Raw genomic sequence first — 20,879 nt, 5'->3', positions numbered from 1 at the left:
CCAGGAAGCGCGGCTGCTCCTTCTTTCAGTTCGACCGCTCGACGGTCCCGCGGCCGCTCGGCTCTGCCTCCTCACCGGTGATTGGTCGCCAGCACTGGAAAGGCACACAGGCGACCAATCACTGGCGAGGAGGCGGAGCCGAGCAGCCCCGCGAATATCGAGCGGCCGAACGGAAAGAAGGAGCAGCCGCTCCTCTCCCCCACTGACACTAACGATGGGGCACTAGTCCTCCCACTGACACCAATGATGAGGTACTATTCCCCCCACTGACACCAACGATGGCACACTATTCCTCCCACTGACACCAATGATGGGGCACTATTCTCCCCACTGATACCAATGATGGGGCACTATTCCTCCCATTGACACCAAAGATGGGGCACAATTCCTCCCACTGACACCAATGATCGGGCACTATTCCTCCCACTGACACCAATGATGAGGTACTATTCCTCCCACTGACACCAATGATGGGGCACTATTCCTCCCACTGACACCAATGATGGGGCACTATTCTCCCCACTGACACCAATGATGGGGCACTATTCTCCCCACTGACACCAATGATGGGGCGCTATTGCTCCCACTGACACCAATGATGGGGCGCTATTCCTCCCACTGACACCAATGATGGGGCGCAATTCCTCCCACTGACACCAATGATGGGAAACTATTCCTCCCACTGACACCAATGATGGGGCGCTATTCCTCCCACTGACACCAATGATGGGGCGCTATTCCTCCCACTGACACCAATGATGGAGCGCTATTCCTCCCACTGACACCAATGATGGGGCGCAATTCCTGCCACTGATACCAATGATGGGGCGCTATTCCTCCCACTGACACCAATGATGGGGCGCAATTCCTGCCACTGATACCAATGATGGGGCGCTATTCCTCCCACTGACACCAATGATGGGTATATTCAAACTGTTGTCATTCCTACACCGTTCACCTGATTTGGATGTAAATACCCTCTAATTAAAACTGACAGTCTGCAGTTAAAGCACATCTTGTTCGTTTCATTTCAAATCCATTGTGGTGTATAGAACCAGAAATGTTAGAATTGTGTCCATGTCCCAATATTTATGGACCTGACTGTAGATGCTACGCCCAGAGATAATCCCCGGTGCGGTGGAATGTCTGTCCTCTGGCTCTGTGTGTCTTCCCAGCACAGATGCAACTGAATGACGAGGATGGGTAGAGCCGGCACTCGTCTTCCCGAATAATACACTTTATTGGGTGAGCAAAATGTGCCTATAAAGGGGCTTACGCGTTTCGTCAAGCCTTAGTCATAGCCGAAACGCATACGCCATTTTAAATGCGCATTTTGCTCGCTCGATCAAGTTTAATATTTGGGAAGACGAGTGCCGGCTCTACCAAACCTCATGAGCCTGAATGACGCCTGAACAAAGATGGCGCCGTCCCTCTGGAGAGAAAAGCAGATGACTGTGAGAGGTAATAAATACCTGGAAGTGTAACATTGATACATGACTGAGCCTCCTGGAAACATGAAAGGACCTGATGACAGGTCCACTTTACATGAACAGTCGTGATCAGCAGGTATGATTGTTTGGTGGCCTCACCTGGTCACGCCTGTTTCATGGCACCTTCCAGTGCAGTACCCCAGTGGTTGGGAGTCCTCCATGTTCAGAATGTGTGCTGATTGTACATGTTGTAGAATTACTGTCGGCTGCTTCTTGTATAAACTTTGTAACTTTGTTTCTCTGACTTTTTTTGGCATGTCTCTTCCTTCCTGCGGCCGGCTGCATAGGACCTGCTAACTAACAACTCTCTGAAGCAGGTGAGTAAACTCCTCTGTATGTTCCGGAATGCTAAACTGTCTGCCTTCCTTACAGCCAATCAGAACAGAGTTCCGCCTGAACCAGAAGCCAGTAAAGTCTACCTGAAGCCAAAACATTTTTTTTTTTCTTCATTTTGGGAAGAGTAGGGAGAGTTACCCTGTCGGGTTTGTTTTTATGCCATTAGTGTCCCACGGGGGAGATTTGCCATCACTTCCTGTTCCGTAGACACGACAGGAAGTGAGAGGAAATCTCCCCAAAGTGAAGGAGATCCCTGATCAGATAGTTGTCACTGGAGAGGGTGTCATCATGCTGTGGTACCAACTCATCCCTCGCTTTCAGTCCCAGGGCAAGGAGGAAGCAGGAGGGACAGTGGCTCCAGGTGCAGGACCCTTACTTGGGATGGGGGACATTGGCAGTTGGCCCAGACACAGCATCTGTATGTGGGGTGAGAATCAATGGTAGTCATCCCAGGCGCAGCACTCTTACGAGGGATGGGGGGGGGTGGTCAATGGCCGTTGTTCCAGGCACAGCACCCTTATGTGTGGTTGGGGGAGGGTCAAAAGCAGTTATCTCAGGTGCAGCACCCTTATGTAGAGTGGGGTTCAATGGTAATTCATCCTAGGCGCTGCACCTTTAAGGGGGCGGGGCCAATGGCAGTTGTCCCAGGTGCAGCACCCTTATCTGAACTCAGGCTTTACAGGTTACATCTTCACCTCCAACCAAACATGTGCCCTGTGCTCTGCACGTGTTTGGTTGGAAGGGCCCTGCGCTCTGCACGTGTTTGGTTGGAAGGGCCCTGCGCTCTGCACGTGTTTGGTCGGAAGGGTCCTAGGCTCTGCACGTGTTTGGTCGGAAGGGCCCTGCGCTCTGCACGTGTTTGGTCGGAAGGGCCCTGCGCTCTGCACGTGTTTGGTCGGAAGGGCCCTGCGCTCTGCACGTGTTTGGTCGGAAGGGTCCTGCGCTCTGCACGTGTTTGGTCGGAAGGGTCCTGCGCTCTGCACGTGTTTGGTCGGAAGGGTCCTGCGCTCTGCACGTGTTTGGTCGGAAGGGTCCTGCGCTCTGCACGTGTTTGGTCGGAAGGGCCCAGCGCTCTGCACGTGTTTGGTCGGAAGGGTCCTAGGCTCTGCACGTGTTTGGTCGGAAGGGCCCTGCGCTCTGCACGTGTTTGGTCGGAAGGGTCCTGCGCTCTGCACGTGTTTGGTCGGAAGGGTCCTGCGCTCTGCATGTGTTTGGTCGGAAGGGCCCTGCGCTCTGCACGTGTTTGGTCGGAAGGGCCCTGCGCTCTGCACGTGTTTGGTCGGAAGGGCCCTGCGCTCTGCACGTGTTTGGTCGGAAGGGCCCTGCGCTCTGCACGTGTTTGGTCGGAAGGGCCCTGCGCTCTGCACGTGTTTGGTCGGAAGGGCCCTGCGCTCTGCACGTGTTTGGTCGGAAGGGCCCTGCGCTCTGCACGTGTTTGGTCGGAAGGGCCCTGCGCTCTGCACGTGTTTGGTCGGAAGGGTCCTGCGCTCTGCACGTGTTTGGTCGGAAGGGCCCTGCGCTCTGCACGTGTTTGGTTGGAGGTGGAGTTGTGACGTGTATGGCGGAGCCAAGGATCATTCTGATATGTATGTTGGCCCACAACAATGACACGTCTCTTTATGTGTGCTAAGAAAACAGTGCAGACGGATCTACATTCGGTTCACTGTTACATTGTATCATGGACCTTGCATGGATGGGCTGCATTTAGACGGCAGGTTCTTTTGCTCAGCAGCACCCCTGTAGGTTGGAGTTGTGTATTGACGTGATCCATCTAGTGCAGCACAGAATGTGCGGAGATTGATGTTGGTGTTCTGACCTCTCCCGCCCGGCAGCGCGGTGTGTTCTGACCTCTCCCGCCCGGCAGCGCGGCGTGTTCTGACCTCTCCCGCCCGGCAGCGGGGCGTGTTCTGACCTCTGCCGCCCTGCAGCGCGGCGTGTTCTGACCTCTCCCGCCCGGCAGCGCGGCGTGTTCTGACCTCTCCCGCCCTGCAGCATGGTGTGTTCTGACCTCTCCCGCCCGGCAGCGGGGCGTGTTCTGATCTCTCCCGCCCGGCAGCGCGGCGTGTTCTGACCTCTCCCGCCCGGCAGCGGGGCGTGTTCTGACCTCTCCCGCCCGGCAGCGGGGCGTGTTCTAACCTCTCCCGCCCGGCAGCGGGGCGTGTTCTGACCTCTCCCGCCCAGCAGCGGGGCGTGTTCTGACCTCTCCCGTCTGGGAGTGCGGCGAGGCGAATTCCTGCACCGACCTCTTCGGATTTCTCAGGAAAGTGTTACAAAACAAAAAGAGAACACGAATAACGGGGAGCGAGCCGGAGGCGGCCTGGAACGTGTTCATGGCGAACGCTCCTCAGACTCCGCCACTAATATGAAACAGGTGATCCTGTCGGCGAACATTCACCGCGCCGGTCACAGGGGGCGCTGTTCCAGCATCCAGCGGAAGGTGGCTAAAGGAGGACTCCGGCTTGGCGGCATGTCCAGGGCCGTGTGACGTATCCGTGTTAGAAGTCATCTCATTCACATGTTTTATAATCACACGGGATCACTATAAGAATGATCATATTTATTATTTTAATTCAGTTATTTGCACTATTATAGGAGTAATGCAGCCATAGACGGGTCAAAATCGGCCGATCTTTCAAAAAAAAAAAATTGGTCGTTCGATCGGCCGACGTTACCACCAACGGTTTAAAAAATCGGCCGACTAAATCATAAAGTTCACCCCATAACTTCTGTCCCTTGCAGGTCACAGTTATGCACCAGTTTTTTTTATCGATAAAACAATCGGCCGATTTGGCCATCATTGCCGGGAAAATCGGCCGATCGTCCAAATCGGACAACCAACATGACCGATAATCTCAAAGTGCAAAAAACCCGAAAAACAGACGACCAATTAACCCACTAACAGTGCGAAAATCGACCAATTTTTTTAAAAAAAATTTTCTGTCTGAAAAATTGTCCGATGGTCGACCCTTCTATGGCCGGCATGAGTGTTTAGTGTCAGTGAACCTCGTGTGTGTTCATTTAACATAATTGAATAAATATTGCGGCACATTAAGATTCACCATAGGAGCTCGCAAGCAAAAAATCAAAAAGAAAACAAAAAAAAAAACAACAAAGCAAAACAAAAATGAAAAAGCCCAAAAAAAACACAAAAAAACAAAAACAAAAAAGCAAAAAAAAAATCAAAACAAAAACGGAAAAGCAAAAAAAACACAAAAAAAACAAAAACAAAAAAGCAAAAAAAAAAAAAAACCCCCAAAAAATGGGCACAATGAATGGACTGCTCGGACTTTTTCCGCTGTCACTTTTCTATGTTTCTACGCACGTTGGGGCGCCACCCAGCATGAGCGGCATTGCGGGGAAATGTGCATACGCGGCGTGATGTGCGTTGCATGCAGAAGTGCGACGTTGCTCGTGTTCTGACCCTTTTTGTGTCTCTCTCCCCACAGAAGGATATGGACTCCATGGAGGATCTGTACCTGTCTACACGGAAGGTCAAAGAACTGTCTGTGATTGACGGCCGACGGGCGCAGAACTGCGTCATTCTGCTCTCAAAGTAAGTGGGCGGCGGCTAATCGCATCCTATTAGGTCTGCTAAAGATTTAAAGCCGGTAAAGTTGCGGCTCGAGGATCCAGAAGTAGGGGGGGGGGGGAGGGGGGGACGTGAAATCTGCAAAATCTAAACCTGACTGCAAAATAAAATGGCATCAATAAACCCGCATAACAGGAACAAAAAAATGTCATCGAAATGGTCGATTGTCCGAAGAGCTAGCAATCAGAAATAAAGTGCAGTTATCTATCTGACCCTAATCTTCCCCTGTCCAGGTTGCTGGCTTTCCCAACAGCAGCTTCCAATACATTGACACTGTAGGGGAGGGATGGAAGAGCTGGGCCAGCACAGACAGGAATTGGACCCTACATGCAAGGAGAGAAGGGGAGGGATGGAAGAGCTGGGCCAGCACAGACAGGAATTGGACCCTACATGCAAGGAGAGAAGGGGAGGGGCGGAGGAGCTGGGCCAGCACAGAAGGTAATTAGATGATCCCAGATGAGGAGAGGACTGTAATATGCAAGGAAGGATTGGTGAGAGGAGCTGGGCCAGCACAGAAGGTAATTAGATGATCCCAGATGTGGAAAGGGCTGTTACATGCAAGGATGGATGGGTGGTGGTTGCTGGGCCAGCACAGAAGGTAATTAGATGATCCCAGATGAGGAGGGGTCTATGACCTGCAAGGAGGGAGGGGGCTGTGCTAGGGAGTTGACTCATTCTGGAGTAGGAGAGGTGGGGGAGCTGGGCCAGCATAAACAGTAATTAGCTGATCCCAGATTAGGAGGGCTCCGATCCATTATGCTCCCCAATCCGCAGATCCGATGATCCATCCTGCGAGGATCGACGGTTTTCTTTACAACTTACCTTTTCGTGGGGCGGGTCCGGTGTCACCCCGCGTGGTCGGTGTCACCCTGTGCGGGCCGCACCCCCCGCCCCCGCCTCGGGACACCACTGCTCATTGAGAAACATGAGGTGGGACTTTGGACCGCAAGTCGCACAAGTGTGAACGGGCTCCATGATGACACGGTGTCACGGCTCTCAGGACTGGCAGGAACATGGCGACTACGGCGGCAGCGGCACATCTGGTTGGTCCTGGAGGAGCCGTAAACGCTGCAGATTGTGTTTCTAATTGCCGGCGAGCAGCTGGATCGCATTGCCGCCATCGGCACATAAATCTCTGCGGTTGATCGGCCCTCTATTTAGCCCAAACTGACACATTTTTCATCTGAAATCGCAGTTTCCATTCATTAGGAGTTTTCCACTTAAATATCCAGCGAGCGAAACCTGGAGGTAGATAGGAGGCTCTGCGTTCCGTGCGACCGGCGCCGTTTTCCGTCTCTGACCTTCCAGTGTCTGCAACCCCCCCCCCCCAAATACCCCAATAAATGTAACATTACGGTTTATTATTTTGATTTTTTTTTTAAATACAATGTCATCAAGGTGACAATTTAATTCCCGGAATGGACTGCGAAAAAAAAAAAAAAAGCTAGCGGCTGTTGTCACCTTGAGCTCGAGTTCACACCAATGCGGTGCGGGAAACGCTGCAAATCCTGTGCGTTTCCAGCACCGCATTGCAGTTGTATTGCGATCTGTTTTGGGGTGTCGTTAATTTATTATTGACACCGACACCAAATCACAGACCGCGAGGCAACTGCAAGAAATCGCATTGCATGGGTGAGAACAGGTGTGTACAGACTCCACCCCTTCAGTCTTGCACAGGTGTACCGGCTCCTCCCCTTCAGTCTTGCACAGGTGTATCGGCTCCTCCCCTTCAGTCTTGCACAGGTGTATCGGCTCCTCCCCTTCAGTCTTGCACAGGTGTATCGGCTCCTCCCCTTCAGTCTTGCACAGGTGTATCGGCTCCTCCCCTTCAGTCTTGCACAGGTGTACCGGCTTCTCCCCTTCAGTCTTGCACAGGTGTAACGGCTCCTCCCCTTCAGTCTTGCACAGGTGTACCGGCTCCTCCCCTTCAGTCTTGCACAGGTGTACCGGCTCCTCCCCTTCAGTCTTGCACAGGTGTACCGGCTCCTCCCCTTCAGTCTTGCACAGGTGTACCGGCTCCTCCCCTTCAGTCTTGCACAGGTGTACCGGCTCCTCCCCTTCAGTCTTGCACAGGTGTACCGGCTCTTCTCCTGGACTGAAGCGGCTTCCTCTGATATCACCGCACACTGTGAGCTTCTCATAATGTGCATTAGAAGCTGCAACAAGTCAGATAGAGCTCCGCCTCAATTCCTGGCTGGAGGACATCCAGCATCATCTAGTACTTTCCTTCCCAGCCTGACTGTCCCTGGCACCGCCCCTTGGATTTCAGTTCTTTCAATCATGGAGGCTCAGCAGCACATGTGGGCGTTACCTATGCAAATACAGCCTGCTTAGCAACACCCACTCCTCCAGACTGAAACCCACCCATGGAGGCATATTGATATTTACATCACTCAGGGCTGAGGGCTCCTGAGAGTAGTACTGAAGGCGGGGGCTGAGCTGTCTTCAGGGAGCTATGTGCCAGCCCCTCCCACCAGCCATGATCTGCTTGTATTGCATAGAGAAGCACAAGGATCCAGTGATAGTCTCAAATAAGGGATGTAATGAAAATGGAAAGGTTTTTTTTTTTTCTTTAAATGTCATCAATATGTTGGGGGGGGGGGGGGGGGAGGGGGGAGGATCCCGGGGAAGGGAAAATATGAGCAGACTTCAGCTGTAACATGTGGTTCTGGCAGATACATAGAGGAGCGCCCAATCGCAGCACTGCACTACCTGTCGGTGGGACCGGCTACTTTTCAGCACTGACAGCCGTGCGATAATCCTGCTGCAAATCCCACGTAAAGCCTCCGGAATTCCCATCTCTGCCCGACCTCCATGGGAATCTCGGAGATAATCTCTCCATGAAGTATAGACGGCCATTCATGGGACAAACGTCTTCCAGATGCTGCAATCATCGGCTCCAAACGCATCTGTTCTCTTCCATCCTGAGCCCAGAAATCGGAGATCAATCTAGAGGGGTGCTGGCATCCGGGAAACCGAGTCCGTCCAATCACCCCGCGTCTTCCCATCCCCCCACGTCTTCCCAGCCCCCCGCGTCTTCCCATCACCCCGCGTCTTCCCATCACCCCGCGTCTTCTCATCCCCCGCGTCTTCCCATCCCCCGCGTCTTCCCATCACCCCGCGTCTTCCCATCACCCCGCGTTTTCCCATCACCCCGCGTCTTCCCATCACCCCGCGTCTTCCCATCACCCCTCGTCTTCCCATCCCCCCGCGTCTTCCCATCCCCCCGCGTCTTCCCATCCCCCCGCGTCTTCCCAGCCCTCCGCGTCTTCCCATCACCCCGCGTCTTCCCATCACCCCGCGTCTTCCCATCACCCCGCGTCTTCCCAGCCCCCCACGTCTTACGTCTTCCCATCACCCCGCGTCTTCCCATCTCCCCGCGTCTTCCCATCACCCCGCGTCTTCCCATCCCCCCGCGTCTTCCCATCCCCCCACGTCTTACGTCTTCCCATCCCCCCACGTCTTCCCATCACCCCGCGTCTTCCCAGCCCCCCGCGTCTTCCCATCACCCCGCGTCTTCCCAGCCTTCCGCATCTTCCCATCACCCCGCGTCTTCCCAGCCCCCCCGCGTCTTCCCAGCCCCCCCGCGTCTTCCCAGCCCCCCGCGTCTTCCCATCCCCCCGCGTCTTCCCATCCCCCCGCGTCTTCCCAGCCCCCCGCGTCTTCCCAGCCCCCCGCGTCTTCCCATCACCCCGCGTCTTCACCTCGCGTCTTCCCATCACCCCGCGTCTTCCCATCATCCCGCTTCTTCCCAGCATCCCGCTTCTTCCCATCCCCCCGCGTCTTCCCATCACCCCTCGTCTTCCCAGCCCCCCGCGTCTTCCCATCACCCCGCGTCTTCCCAGCCCCCCGCGTCTTCCCATCACCCCGCGTCTTCCCAGCCCCCCGCGTCTTCCCATCCCCCCGCGTCTTCCCATCCCCCCGCGTCTTCCCATCACCCCGCGTCTTCCCATCCCCCCGCGTCTTCCCATCCCCCCACGTCTTACGTCTTCCCATCCCCCCACGTCTTCCCATCACCCCGCGTCTTCCCAGCCCCCCGCGTCTTCCCATCACCCCGCGTCTTCCCAGCCTCCCGCGTCTTCCCATCACCCCGCGTCTTCCCAGCCCCCCCGCGTCTTCCCAGCCCCCCGCGTCTTCCCATCCCCCCGCGTCTTCCCAGCCCCCCGCGTCTTCCCAGCCCCCCGCGTCTTCCCAGCCCCCCGCGTCTTCCCATCACCCCGCGTCTTCACCTCGCGTCTTCCCATCACCCCGCGTCTTCCCATCATCCCGCTTCTTCCCAGCATCCCGCTTCTTCCCATCCCCCCGCGTCTTCCCAGCCCCCCGCGTCTTCCCATCACCCCGCGTCTTCCCAGCCTCCCGCGTCTTCCCATCACCCCGCGTCTTCCCAGCCCCCCCGCGTCTTCCCAGCCCCCCGCGTCTTCCCAGCCCCCCGCGTCTTCCCATCCCCCCGCGTCTTCCCAGCCCCCCGCGTCTTCCCAGCCCCCCGCGTCTTCCCAGCCCCCCGCGTCTTCCCATCACCCCGCGTCTTCCCATCACCCCGCTTCTTCCCAGCATCCCGCTTCTTCCCATCCCCCCGCGTCTTCCCAGCCCCCCGCGTCTTCCCATCACCCCGCGTCTTCCCATCACCCCGCGTCTTCCCATCACCCCGCGTCTTCCCATCACCCCGCGTCTTCCCATCCCCCGCGTCTTCCCATCACCCCGCGTCTTCCCATCACCCCGCGTCTTCCCATCCCCCCTCGTCTTCCCATCCCCCCGCGTCTTCCCATCCCCCCGCGTCTTCCCATCACCCCGCGTCTTCCCAGCCCTCCGCGTCTTCCCATCACCCCGCGTCTTCCCATCACCCCGCGTCTTCCCATCACCCCGCGTCTTCCCATCACCCCGCGTCTTCCCAGCCCCCCACGTCTTACGTCTTCCCATCACCCCGCGTCTTCCCATCTCCCCGCGTCTTCCCATCTCCCCGCGTCTTCCCATCCCCCCGCGTCTTCCCATCCCCCCGCGTCTTCCCATCCCCCCGCGTCTTCCCATCACTCCGCGTCTTCCCATCCCCCCGCGTCTTCCCATCACCCCGCGTCTTCCCATCCCCCCGCGTCTTCCCATCACCCCGCATCTTCCCATCACCCCGCGTCTTCCCATCCCCCCCCCTGGGTCTTCCCATCATCCCGCTTCTTCCCATCACCCCACGTTTTCCCAGCCCCCCACGTCTTCCCATCACGCCGCGTCTTCCCATCACCCCGCGTCTTCCCAGCATCCCGCTTCTTCCCCTCACCCCGCTTCTTCCCCTCACCCCGCGTCTTCCCATCCCCCCGCGTCTTCCCAGCATCCCGCGTCTTCCCAGCCCCCCGCGTCTTCCCATCACCCCGCGTCTTCCAATCACCCCGCGTCTTCCAATCACCCCGCGTCTTCCCCTCACCCCGCGTCTTCCCAGCATCCCGCTTCTTCCCCTCACCCCGCGTCTTCCCATCCCCCCGCGTCTTCCCAGCATCCCGCGTCTTCCCAGCCCCCCACGTCTTCCCAGCCCCCCACGTCTTCCCATCACCCCGCGTCTTCCCATCACCCCGCGTCTTCCAATCACCCCGCGTCTTCCCATCACCCCACGTCTTCCCAGCCCCCCACGTCTTCCCATCACCCCGCGTCTTCCCATCCCCCCACGTCTTACGTCTTCCCAGCCCCCCGCGTCTTCCCAGCCCCCCACGTCTTCCCAGCCCCCCCGCGTCTTCACCCCGCGTCTTCCCATCACCCCGCGTCTTCCCATCCCCCCCCGGCTCTTCCCATCATCCCGCTTCTTCCCAGCATCCCGCTTCTTCCCATCCCCCCGCGTCTTCCCATCACCCCGCGTCTTCCCATCACCCCGCGTCTTCCCATCACCCCTCGTCTTCCCAGCCCCCCGCGTCTTCCCATCACCCCGCGTCTTCCCATCACCCCGCGTCTTCCCAGCCCCCCTGCGTCTTCCCATCACCCCGCGTCTTCCCATCCCCCCGCGTCTTCCCATCACCCCGCGTCTTCCCATCCCCCCGCGTCTTCCCATCCCCCCACGTCTTACGTCTTCCCATCCCCCCACGTCTTCCCATCACCCCGCGTCTTCCCAGCCCCCCACGTCTTCCCAGCCTCCCGCGTCTTCCCATCATCCCGCGTCTTCCCAGCCCCCCCGCGTCTTCCCAGCCCCCCGCGTCTTCCCATCCCCCCGCTTCTTCCCATCCCCCCGCGTCTTCCCAGCCCCCCGCGTCTTCCCAGCCCCCCGCGTCTTCCCATCACGTCTTCCCATCACCCCGCGTCTTCCCATCACCCCGCGTCTTCCCATCATCCCGCTTCTTCCCAGCATCCCGCTTCTTCCCAGCCCCCCGCGTCTTCCCAGCCCCCCGCGTCTTCCCATCACCCGCATCTTCTCATCACTCCGCGTCTTCACCCCGCGTCTTCCCAGCATCCCGCTTCTTCCCATCACCCCGCGTCTTCCCATCACCCCGCGTCTTCCCATCACCCCGCGTCTTCCCAGCCCCCCGCGTCTTCCCAGCATCCCGCTTCTTCCCATCACCCCGCTTCTTCACCCCTCGTCTTCCCATCAGCCCTCGTCTTCCCATCACCCCTCGTCTTCCCAGCATCCCGCTTCTTCCCAGCATCCCGCTTCTTCCCATCCCCCTGCGTCTTCCCAGCCCCCCGCGTCTTCCCAGCCCCCCGCGTCTTCCCATCACCCGCATCTTCCCATCACTCCGCGTCTTCACCCCGCGTCTTCCCAGCATCCCGCTTCTTCCCATCACCCCGCGTCTTCCCATCACCCCGCGTCTTCCCATCACCCCGCGTCTTCCCATCACTCCGCGTCTTCACCCCGTGTCTTCCCATCCCCCCGCGTCTTCAAATCACCCCGCGTCTTCCCAGCCCCCCGCGTCTTCCCATCACCCCGCGTCTTCCCATCACCCCGCGTCTTCCCATCACCCCGCGTCTTCCCATCACCCCTCGTCTTCCCATCACCCCGCGTCTTCCCATCACCCCGCGTCTTCCCATCACTCCGCGTCTTCACCCCGCGTCTTCCCATCCCCCCGCGTCTTCCCATCACCCCGTGTCTTCCCAGCCCCCCGCGTCTTCCCAGCATCCCGCTTCTTCCCATCACCTCGCTTCTTCACCCCTCGTCTTCCCATCAGCCCTCGTCTTCCCATCACCCCTCGTCTTCCCAGCATCCCGCTTCTTCCCAGCATCCCGCTTCTTCCCATCCCCCTGCGTCTTCCCAGCCCCCCGCGTCTTCCCAGCCCCCCGTGTCTTCCCATCACCCGCATCTTCCCATCACTCCGCGTCTTCACCCCGCGTCTTCCCAGCATCCCGCTTCTTCCCATCACCCCGCGTCTTCCCATCACCCCGCGTCTTCCCATCACCCCGCGTCTTCCCATCACTCCGCGTCTTCACCCCGTGTCTTCCCATCCCCCCGCGTCTTCAAATCACCCCGCGTCTTCCCAGCCCCCCGCGTCTTCCCATCACCCCGCGTCTTCCCAGCCCCCCGCGTCTTCCCAGCCCCCCGCGTCTTCCCAGCCCCCCGCGTCTTCCCATCACCCCGCTTCTTCCCATCACCCCGCTTCTTCACCCCTCGTCTTCCCATCACCCCTCGTCTTCCCATCACCCCTCGTCTTCCCATCACCCCGTTTCTTCAACCTGCGTCTTCCCATCACCCCTCGTCTTCCCATCACCCCTCGTCTTCCCATCACCCCTCGTCTTCCTAGCATCCCATGTCGTCCCATCACCCCGCGTCTTCCCATCACCCCTCGTCTTCCCATCACCCCATGTCGTCCCATCACCCCGCGTCCTCTCAGCATCCCGCGTCTTCCCATCACCCCGCATCTTCCCAGCATCCCGCGCCATTCTCCTCCATCCTGGGAAAAGCATAAAAACCAACGAGCTGCTCGGAAAACGTTCTAACGCTTCTAACATCACAAAGAGCTCTCAGGTTTCCTTATTCTGGTGTATAATCCACATTCAGCAGGCTTTTCACAGTGCTTAAAGCATAACTAAAGGCAAAACTTTTTGTTTTTTTTGGTTTTGGATGGAGTGGAGAGGGATTGGAACCCCTGTCAGTTCTCGTTGCTGTCTGTGGCCCCCCCGTTAACTACTTTAGGACCACCCTATAGCAGATACACTGCTACAGGGCGGCACCGGTGTGCAGAATCACGTGTATATATACGTCATTATGCATTTCTGGGTAGGGGGCGCCCGTATTGGGATTTTTTTCAGCAAAGACACAAAGCAGAATACATTTTGGCTGAAATTTATGACAAAATTAGATTTTTCACATTTTTGTACTGGACGTTTTTAAGAGCAAAAAGTCCAAAATATTTTTTTTCTCAAAACTGTCGATCTTTTTTTACTTATAGCGCAAAAAATAAAAACCGCACAGGTGATTAAATACCACAGAAAGAAAGTTCAATTTGTGCGAAAAAAGGATGTAAATTTCATTTGGGTGCGGCGTTGCATGACCGCGCAATTGTCAGTTAAAGTAATGCAGCGCCGTATCTTAAAAAATGGCCGGGTCAGGAAGGGGGGGGGAGCCTCTGGAGGGCAAGTGGATAAGGAGGTTCACTCTCTCTGTGGCCCCCGTCAAGGAGGTTCACTCTCTTTGTGGCCCCCGTCAAGGAGGTTCACTCTCTCTGTGGTCCCCGTCAAGGAGGTTCACTCTCTCTGTGGCCCCCGTCAAGGAGGTTCACTCTCTCTGTGGCCCCCGTCAAGGAGGTTCACTCTCTTTGTGGCCCCCGTCAAGGAGGTTCACTCTCTCTGTGGCCCCCGTCAAGGAGGTTCACTCTCTCTGTGGCCCCCGTCAAGGAGGTTCACTCTCTCTGTGGCCCCCGTCAAGGAGGTTCACTCTCTCTATTTGCCCTGTTTGCCATTGTCATTGAAAAGGAAAGTTAAAGAAAATCCCAAATGTTGGGTTGTCCCCACAAAAGTAATAGAGGGGAAATCTTCCAATGGGGACACCAGTTCTGGTGACATGGGGGTCCCCCAAGGAATTCCCTTAATTTGCAGGGATTTCCCCTCACTTTCTGTTTGGCTATAGGACAGGAAGTCAAGAGAAATCTGAGAAATGGTACACAGATGGTGGACCCTCCCGCCACAAAAAAGCTGAAAGAAAGCTCAATTCGTGGGAAAAAAAGGACGTAAATTTCATTGGGGTGATGCGTTGCATGACCGTGCAATTGTCAGTTAAAGTAACGCAGTGCTGTATTCCAAAAAATGGCCGGGTCAGGAAGGGGAGGAAATTCTCTGGAGGGCAAGTGGTTAAGGAGGTTCATTCTCTGTGGCCCCCATTAAGGAGGTTCCCTCTCTGTGGCCCCCATTAAGGAGGTTCACTCTCTGTGGCCCCCCTTTAAGGATTTTCACTCTGTTGCCCCCGTTAAGGAGGTTTACTCGCTCTGTGGCCCCCGTTAAGGAGGTTCCCTCTCTGTGGCCCCCTCTCCGTTAAGGAGGTTCACTCTCTCTATGGCCCCCGTTAAGGAGGTTCACTCTATCTATGGCCCCCGTTAAGGAGGTTCACTCTCTGTGGCCCCCCGTTAAGGAGGTTCCCTCTCTGTGGCCCCCCTTTAAGGATTTTCACTCTGTGTGGCCCCCGTTAAGGAGGTTCACTCTGTGTGGCCCCCGTTAAGGAGGTTCACTCTGTGTGGCCCCCATTAAGGAGGTTCACTCTGTGTGGCCCCCATTAAGGAGGTTCACTCTGTGTGGCCCCCATTAAGGAGGTTCACTCTCTCTATTTGTCCTGTTTACCATTGTCATTGAAAAGGAAAGTCAAATAAAATCCCAAATGTTGGGTTGTCCCCAGAAAAGTAATAGCGGGGAAATCTTCCAATGGGGACACCAGTTCTGGTGACCTGGGGGCCCCCCCCCAAGGAATTCCCTTAATTTGCAGGGATTTACCCTCACTTCCTGTTTGGCTATGGGACAGGAAGTCAAGAGAAATCTGAGAAATGGTACACAGATGGTGAACCCTCCCCCCAAAAAAGGTTTTGCCTCTAGTTCTAATTTATGGCCGGCCAGGGCAGGTATCCTATGAGAGGATTGCAGAGAGCGATGCTTGGAACTCAGAGCGCTCCGCCTTCAATTGTCCTGACTTATAGCGCGTCCAGAAAGTATTCCCATTGGTCGGATGTCTCCGCTATTCATACAGCGCATCCGGAAAGTATTCCCATTGGTCGGATGTCTATGCTATTCATACAGAGCATCCAGAAAGTATTCCCATTGGTCGGATGTCTCCCCTATTCCTACAGCGCGTCCAGAAAGTATTCCCATTGGTGGGATGTCTCCGCTATTCATACAGCGCGTCCAGAAAGTATTCCCATTGGTGGGATGTCTCCGCTATTCATACAGCGCATCCAGAAAGTATTCCCATTGGTGGGATGTCTCCGCTATTCATACAGCGCGTCCAGAAAGTATTCCCATTGGTGGGATGTCTCCGCTATTCATACAGCGCATCCAGAAAGTATTCCCATTGGTCGGATGTCTCCGCTATTCATACAGCGCATCCGGAAAGTATTCCCATTGGTCGGATGTCTCCCCTATTCATACAGCGCGTCCAGAAAGTATTCCCATTGGTCGGATGTCTCCCCTATTCATACAGCGCGTCCAGAAAGTATTCCCATTGGTGGGATGTCTCCGCTATTCATACAGCGCGTCCAGAAAGTATTCCCATTGGTCGGATGTCTCCCCTATTCATACAGCGCGTCCAGAAAGTATTCCCATTGGTGGGATGTCTCCGCTATTCATACAGCGCATCCAGAAAGTATTCCCATTGGTCGGATGTCTCCGCTATTCATACAGCGCATCCGGAAAGTATTCCCATTGGTCGGATGTCTCCCCTATTCATACAGCGCGTCCAGAAAGTATTCCCATTGGTCGGATGTCTCCCCTATTCATACAGCGCGCCCAGAAAGTATTCCCATTGGTCGGATGTCTCCCCTATTCATACAGCGCGTCCAGAAAGTATTCCCATTGGTCGGATGTCTCCCCTATTCATACAGCGCGTCCAGAAAGTATTCCCATTGGTCGGATGTCTCCCCTATTCATACAGCGCGTCCAGAAAGTATTCCCATTGGTCGGATGTCTCCCCTATTCATACAGCGCGTCCAGAAAGTATTCCCATTGGTCGGATGTCTCCCCTATTCCTACAGCACGTCCAGAAAGTATTCCCATTGGTCGGATGTCTCCCCTATTCCTACAGCACGTCCAGAAAGTATTCCCATTGGTCGGATGTCTCCCCTATTCATACAGCGTGCCCAGAAAGTATTCCCATTGGTCGGATGTCTCCGCTATTCATACAGCGCGTCCAGAAATTATTCCCATTGGTCGGATGTCTCCCCTATTCATACAGCGCGTCCAGAAAGTATTCCCATTGGTCGGATTTCTTCGCTATTCATACAGCGCGTCCAGAAAGTATTTCCATTGGTCGGATGTCTCCGCTATTCATACAGCGCGTCCAGAAAGTGTTCCCATTGGTCGGATGTCTCCCCTATTCATACAGCGCGTCCAGAAAGTATTCCCATTGGTCGGATTTCTCCGCTATTCATACAGCGCGTCCAGAAAGTATTCCCATTGGTCGGATTTCTCCGCTATTCATACAGCGCGTCCAAAAAGTATTCCCATTGGTCGGATTTCTCCGCTATTCATACAGCGCGTCCAGAAAGTATTCCCATTGGTCGGATGTCTCCGCTATTCATACAGCGCGTCCAGAAAGTATTCCCATTGGTCGGATGTCTCCCCTATTCATACAGCGCGTCCAGAAAGTATTCCCATTGGTCGGATGTCTCCCCTATTCACACAGCGCGTCCAGAAAGTATTCCCATTGGTCGGATGTCTCCCCTATTCACACAGCGCGTCCAGAAAGTATTCCCATTGGTCGGATGTCTCCCCTATTCATACAGCGCGTCCAGAAAGTATTCCCATTGGTCGGATGTCTCCCCTATTCATACAGCGCATCCAGAAAGTATTCCCATTGGTCGGATGTCTCCCCTATTCATACAGCGCGTCCAGAAAGTATTCCCAGCGCTTACCTTTTGCCACATTTTGTTATGTTACGGCCTTATTCCAAAATGGGTTCAATTCATTTTTTTCCTCCACATTCTACAAACAATTCCCCATAATGACAATGGGAAATAAGTTTGTTTTGAAATCTTTGCAATTTATTAAAAATAAAAAACATAAGTATTCCCAGCCCCCCCCCCCGGCCCCCCCATGTACATAAGTATTCCCATCCTTTGCTCCATCCTTTGTTGAAGCCCCTTTTGCCCCCATTCCAGCCTCGAGTCGTTCTGAGTATGATGCTACAAGCCTGGACACCTATTTTTGGCCGATTTCTCCCGTTCTTCTTTGCAGGACCTCTCCAGCTCCATCAGGTTGGATGGGGAGCGTTGGTGCACAGCCATTTTCAGATCTCTCCAGAGATGTTCAATCGGGTTCAAGTCTGGGCTCTGGCTGGGCCACTCCAGGACATTCACATAGTTGGCCCGTAGCCACTCCTTTGTTATGTGGGCTGTGTGCTGGGGGTCGTTGTCCTGTTGAAAGACGAACCGTTGCCCCAGTCTAAGGTCCAGAGCGCTGTGGAGCAGGTTTCATGAAGGATGTCTCTGTACATTGCTGCATTCATCTTTCCTTCCATCCTGACTAGTCTCCCAGTTCCTGCCACTGAAAAACATCCCCACAGCATGATGCTGCCACCACCATGCTTCACTTTAGGGATGGTATTGGCCAGGTGGTGAGTAGTGCCTGGTTTCCTCCAGACATGACGCTTGGCTTTCAGGCCAAAGAGCTCAATCTTTGTGTCATCAGACCAGAGAGTTTTGTTTTTCATGGTCTGAGATTCCCTCAGGTGCCTTTTGTGGGCTGCCATTTGCCTTTTACGGAGGAGTGGCTTCTGTCTGGCCGCTCTACCACCATACAGGCCTGATTGGTGGAGTGCTACAGAGATGGTTGTTCTTTTGGAAGGTTCTCCTCTCTCCACAGAGAAACGCTGGAGCTCTTTCAGAGTGACCATCGTGTGCTTGGTTACCTCCCTGGCTAAGGCCCTTCTCCCTCAATCGCTCATTTTGGCCAGGCGGCCCGCTCTAGGAAGATTCCTGGTGGTTCCAAACTTCTTCCATTTACAGATGATGGAGTCCATTTTGCTCATTGGGACCTTCAATGCTGCAGAACTGTTTCTGCACCCTTCCCCAGATGTGTGCCTTGATACAATCCTGTCTCGGAGGTCTGCAGTCAATTCCTTGGACTTCATGGCTTGGTTGGTGTTCTGACATACACTGTTACCTGTGGGACCTTCTATAGACAGGTGTATGCCTTTCCTAATCATGTCCAATCCACTGAATGTCCCACAGATGGACTCCAATCCACTGAATGTCCCACAGGTGGAGTCCAAACCGCTGAATGTCCCACAGGTGGAGTCCAAACCGCTGAATGTCCCACAGGTGGAGTCCAAACCGCTGAATGTCCCACAGGTGGAGTCCAAACCGCTGAATGTCCCACAGGTGGAGTCCAAACCGCTGAATGTCCCACAGGTGGAGTCCAAACCGCTGAATGTCCCACAGGTGGAGTCCAAACCGCTGAATGTCCCACAGGTGGAGTCCAAACCGCTGAATGTCCCACAGGTGGAGTCCAAACCGCTGAATGTCCCACAGGTGGAGTCCAAACCGCTGAATGTCCCACAGGTGGAGTCCAAACCGCTGAATGTCCCACAGGTGGAGTCCAAACCGCTGAATGTCCCACAGGTGGAGTCCAATCCGCTGAATGTCCCACAGGTGGACTCTAATCCGCTGAATGTCCCACAGGTGGACTCCAATCCATTGAATGTCCCACAGGTGGACTCTAATCCGCTGAATGTCCCACAGGTGGAGTCCAAACCACTGAATGTCCCACAGGTGGAGTCCAAACCACTGAATGTCCCACAGGTAGACTCCGATCAAGTTGTGGAAACATCTCAAGGATGATCAGTGGGAACATGAGGCACCAGAACTCAATTCTGAGTGTCATGGCTAAGGCTGGGAATACTTATGTACTTGTGGGTTTTTTTTTCGTTTTTTATTTTTAATAAATTGCAAAGATTTCAAAACAAACTTCTTTCCCATTGTCATTATGGGGAATTGTTTATAGAATGTGGAGGAAAAAAAATAATTGAATCCATTTTGGAATAAGGCTTCAACATAACAAAATGTGGCAAACGTTAGGCGCTGGGAATACTTTCTGGATGCTTTGTATTTGAAGGCCTGTTTTTATAAACAATGTTACTTTGTATCTCTCTATCTCAAATGTTTATAAACACTGTCAGATCATCTGTTTTTGACAGTAGTAGCTTCCAGAGGGACTGTTTTTACAAAGCAATTCCCAGCTGTCATTTTTAGAGTTGAGAATAGCCAGCAAGTGCAACGGGACAGAAGGTCATACAACATACACTATATTGCCAAAAGGATTGGCCCCGCCCTCCCAATCATGTGATTCAGGTGTTCCAATCCCCTCCATGGACACAGGTGTATACAATCAAGCCCCTAGGCATGCAGACGGCTTCTACAAACATTGGTGAAAGAATGGGTCGCTCTCAGGAGCTCAGTGACTCCAAGCGTGGTCCTGTGATAGGTGGCCACCTGGGCAATAAGTCCATCCGTGACATTTCCTGGCTACTAAATATTCCACGGTCAACTGTTAGTGGGATTATAACAAAGTGGAAGCAACTGGGAACAACAGCCACTCAGCCACAAAGTGGTAGGTCACGTCACATGACAGGGCGGGGTCAGCGCATGCTGAAGCGCACAGTGCGCAGAAGTCGCCAACTGTCTGCAGAGTCAATAGCTAAAGACCTCCAAACTTGGTGTGGCCTTCAGATGAGCCCAACAACAGTGCGTAGAGAGCTTCATGGAATGGGTTTCCATGGCCGAGCAGCTGCATCCAAGCCTTCCATCACCAAGTGCAATGCAAAGCGTCGGATGCCGTGGTGTAAAGCACGCCGCCACTGGACTCTAGAGCAGTGGAGGCGTGTTCTCTGGAGTGACCAATCACGCTTCTCTGTCTGGCAATCCAATGGACATGTCTGGATTTTGTGGCTGTCAGGAGAACGGTACTTGCCTGACTGCATTGTGCCAGGTGTAACGTTTGGTGGAGGAGGGATTATGGTGTGGGGTTGTTTTTCAGGGGTTGGGCTTGGCCCCCTAGTTCCAGTGAAGGGAACTCTCAAGGTGACATTTTGGACAATTTCATACTCCCAACTTTGTGGGAAGCGTTTGGGGATGGCCCCTTCCTGTTCCAACATGACTGCCCCCCAGTGCACAAAGCAAGGTCCATAAAGACATGGAGGAGCCAGTTTGGGGTGGAGGAACTTGACTGTCCTGCACAGAGTCCTGACCTCAACCCCACAGAACACCTTTGGGATGAATTAGAGCGGAGACTGCGAGCCAGGCCCCCTCCCCCGACATCTGTGCCTGACCTGACAAATGTGCTTCTGGAAGAATGGTCCAACCTTCCCA

At 54.9% G+C, this 20,879-nt stretch overlaps 1 protein-coding gene across 4 annotated transcripts in view; it reads left to right on the top strand.

The window, feature by feature from the left end:
- The window catches only part of LOC149434702 (disheveled-associated activator of morphogenesis 2-like), a 344,618-nt gene that overhangs the window by 304,609 nt on the left and 19,130 nt on the right, over positions 1-20,879 (top strand). For all 4 annotated transcript variants that reach the window (XM_089663497.1, XM_089663496.1, XM_089663499.1 and 1 more), the window contains exons 16-17: positions 1,778-1,807; positions 5,273-5,379. In XM_089663497.1, the coding sequence (XP_089519623.1) occupies positions 1,778-1,807; positions 5,273-5,379 (137 nt within the window). The remainder of the gene's footprint in view (positions 1-1,777; positions 1,808-5,272; positions 5,380-20,879) is intronic.

The sequence above is a fragment of the Staurois parvus genome, unplaced genomic scaffold (genome assembly GCF_062004578.1).
Source record: "Staurois parvus isolate SC_StPar_1 unplaced genomic scaffold, SC_StPar_1.0 ptg001701l, whole genome shotgun sequence".
Taxonomy (NCBI): Eukaryota; Metazoa; Chordata; class Amphibia; order Anura; family Ranidae; genus Staurois; species Staurois parvus.
This window is presented reverse-complemented; position numbering and strand designations above follow the sequence as displayed.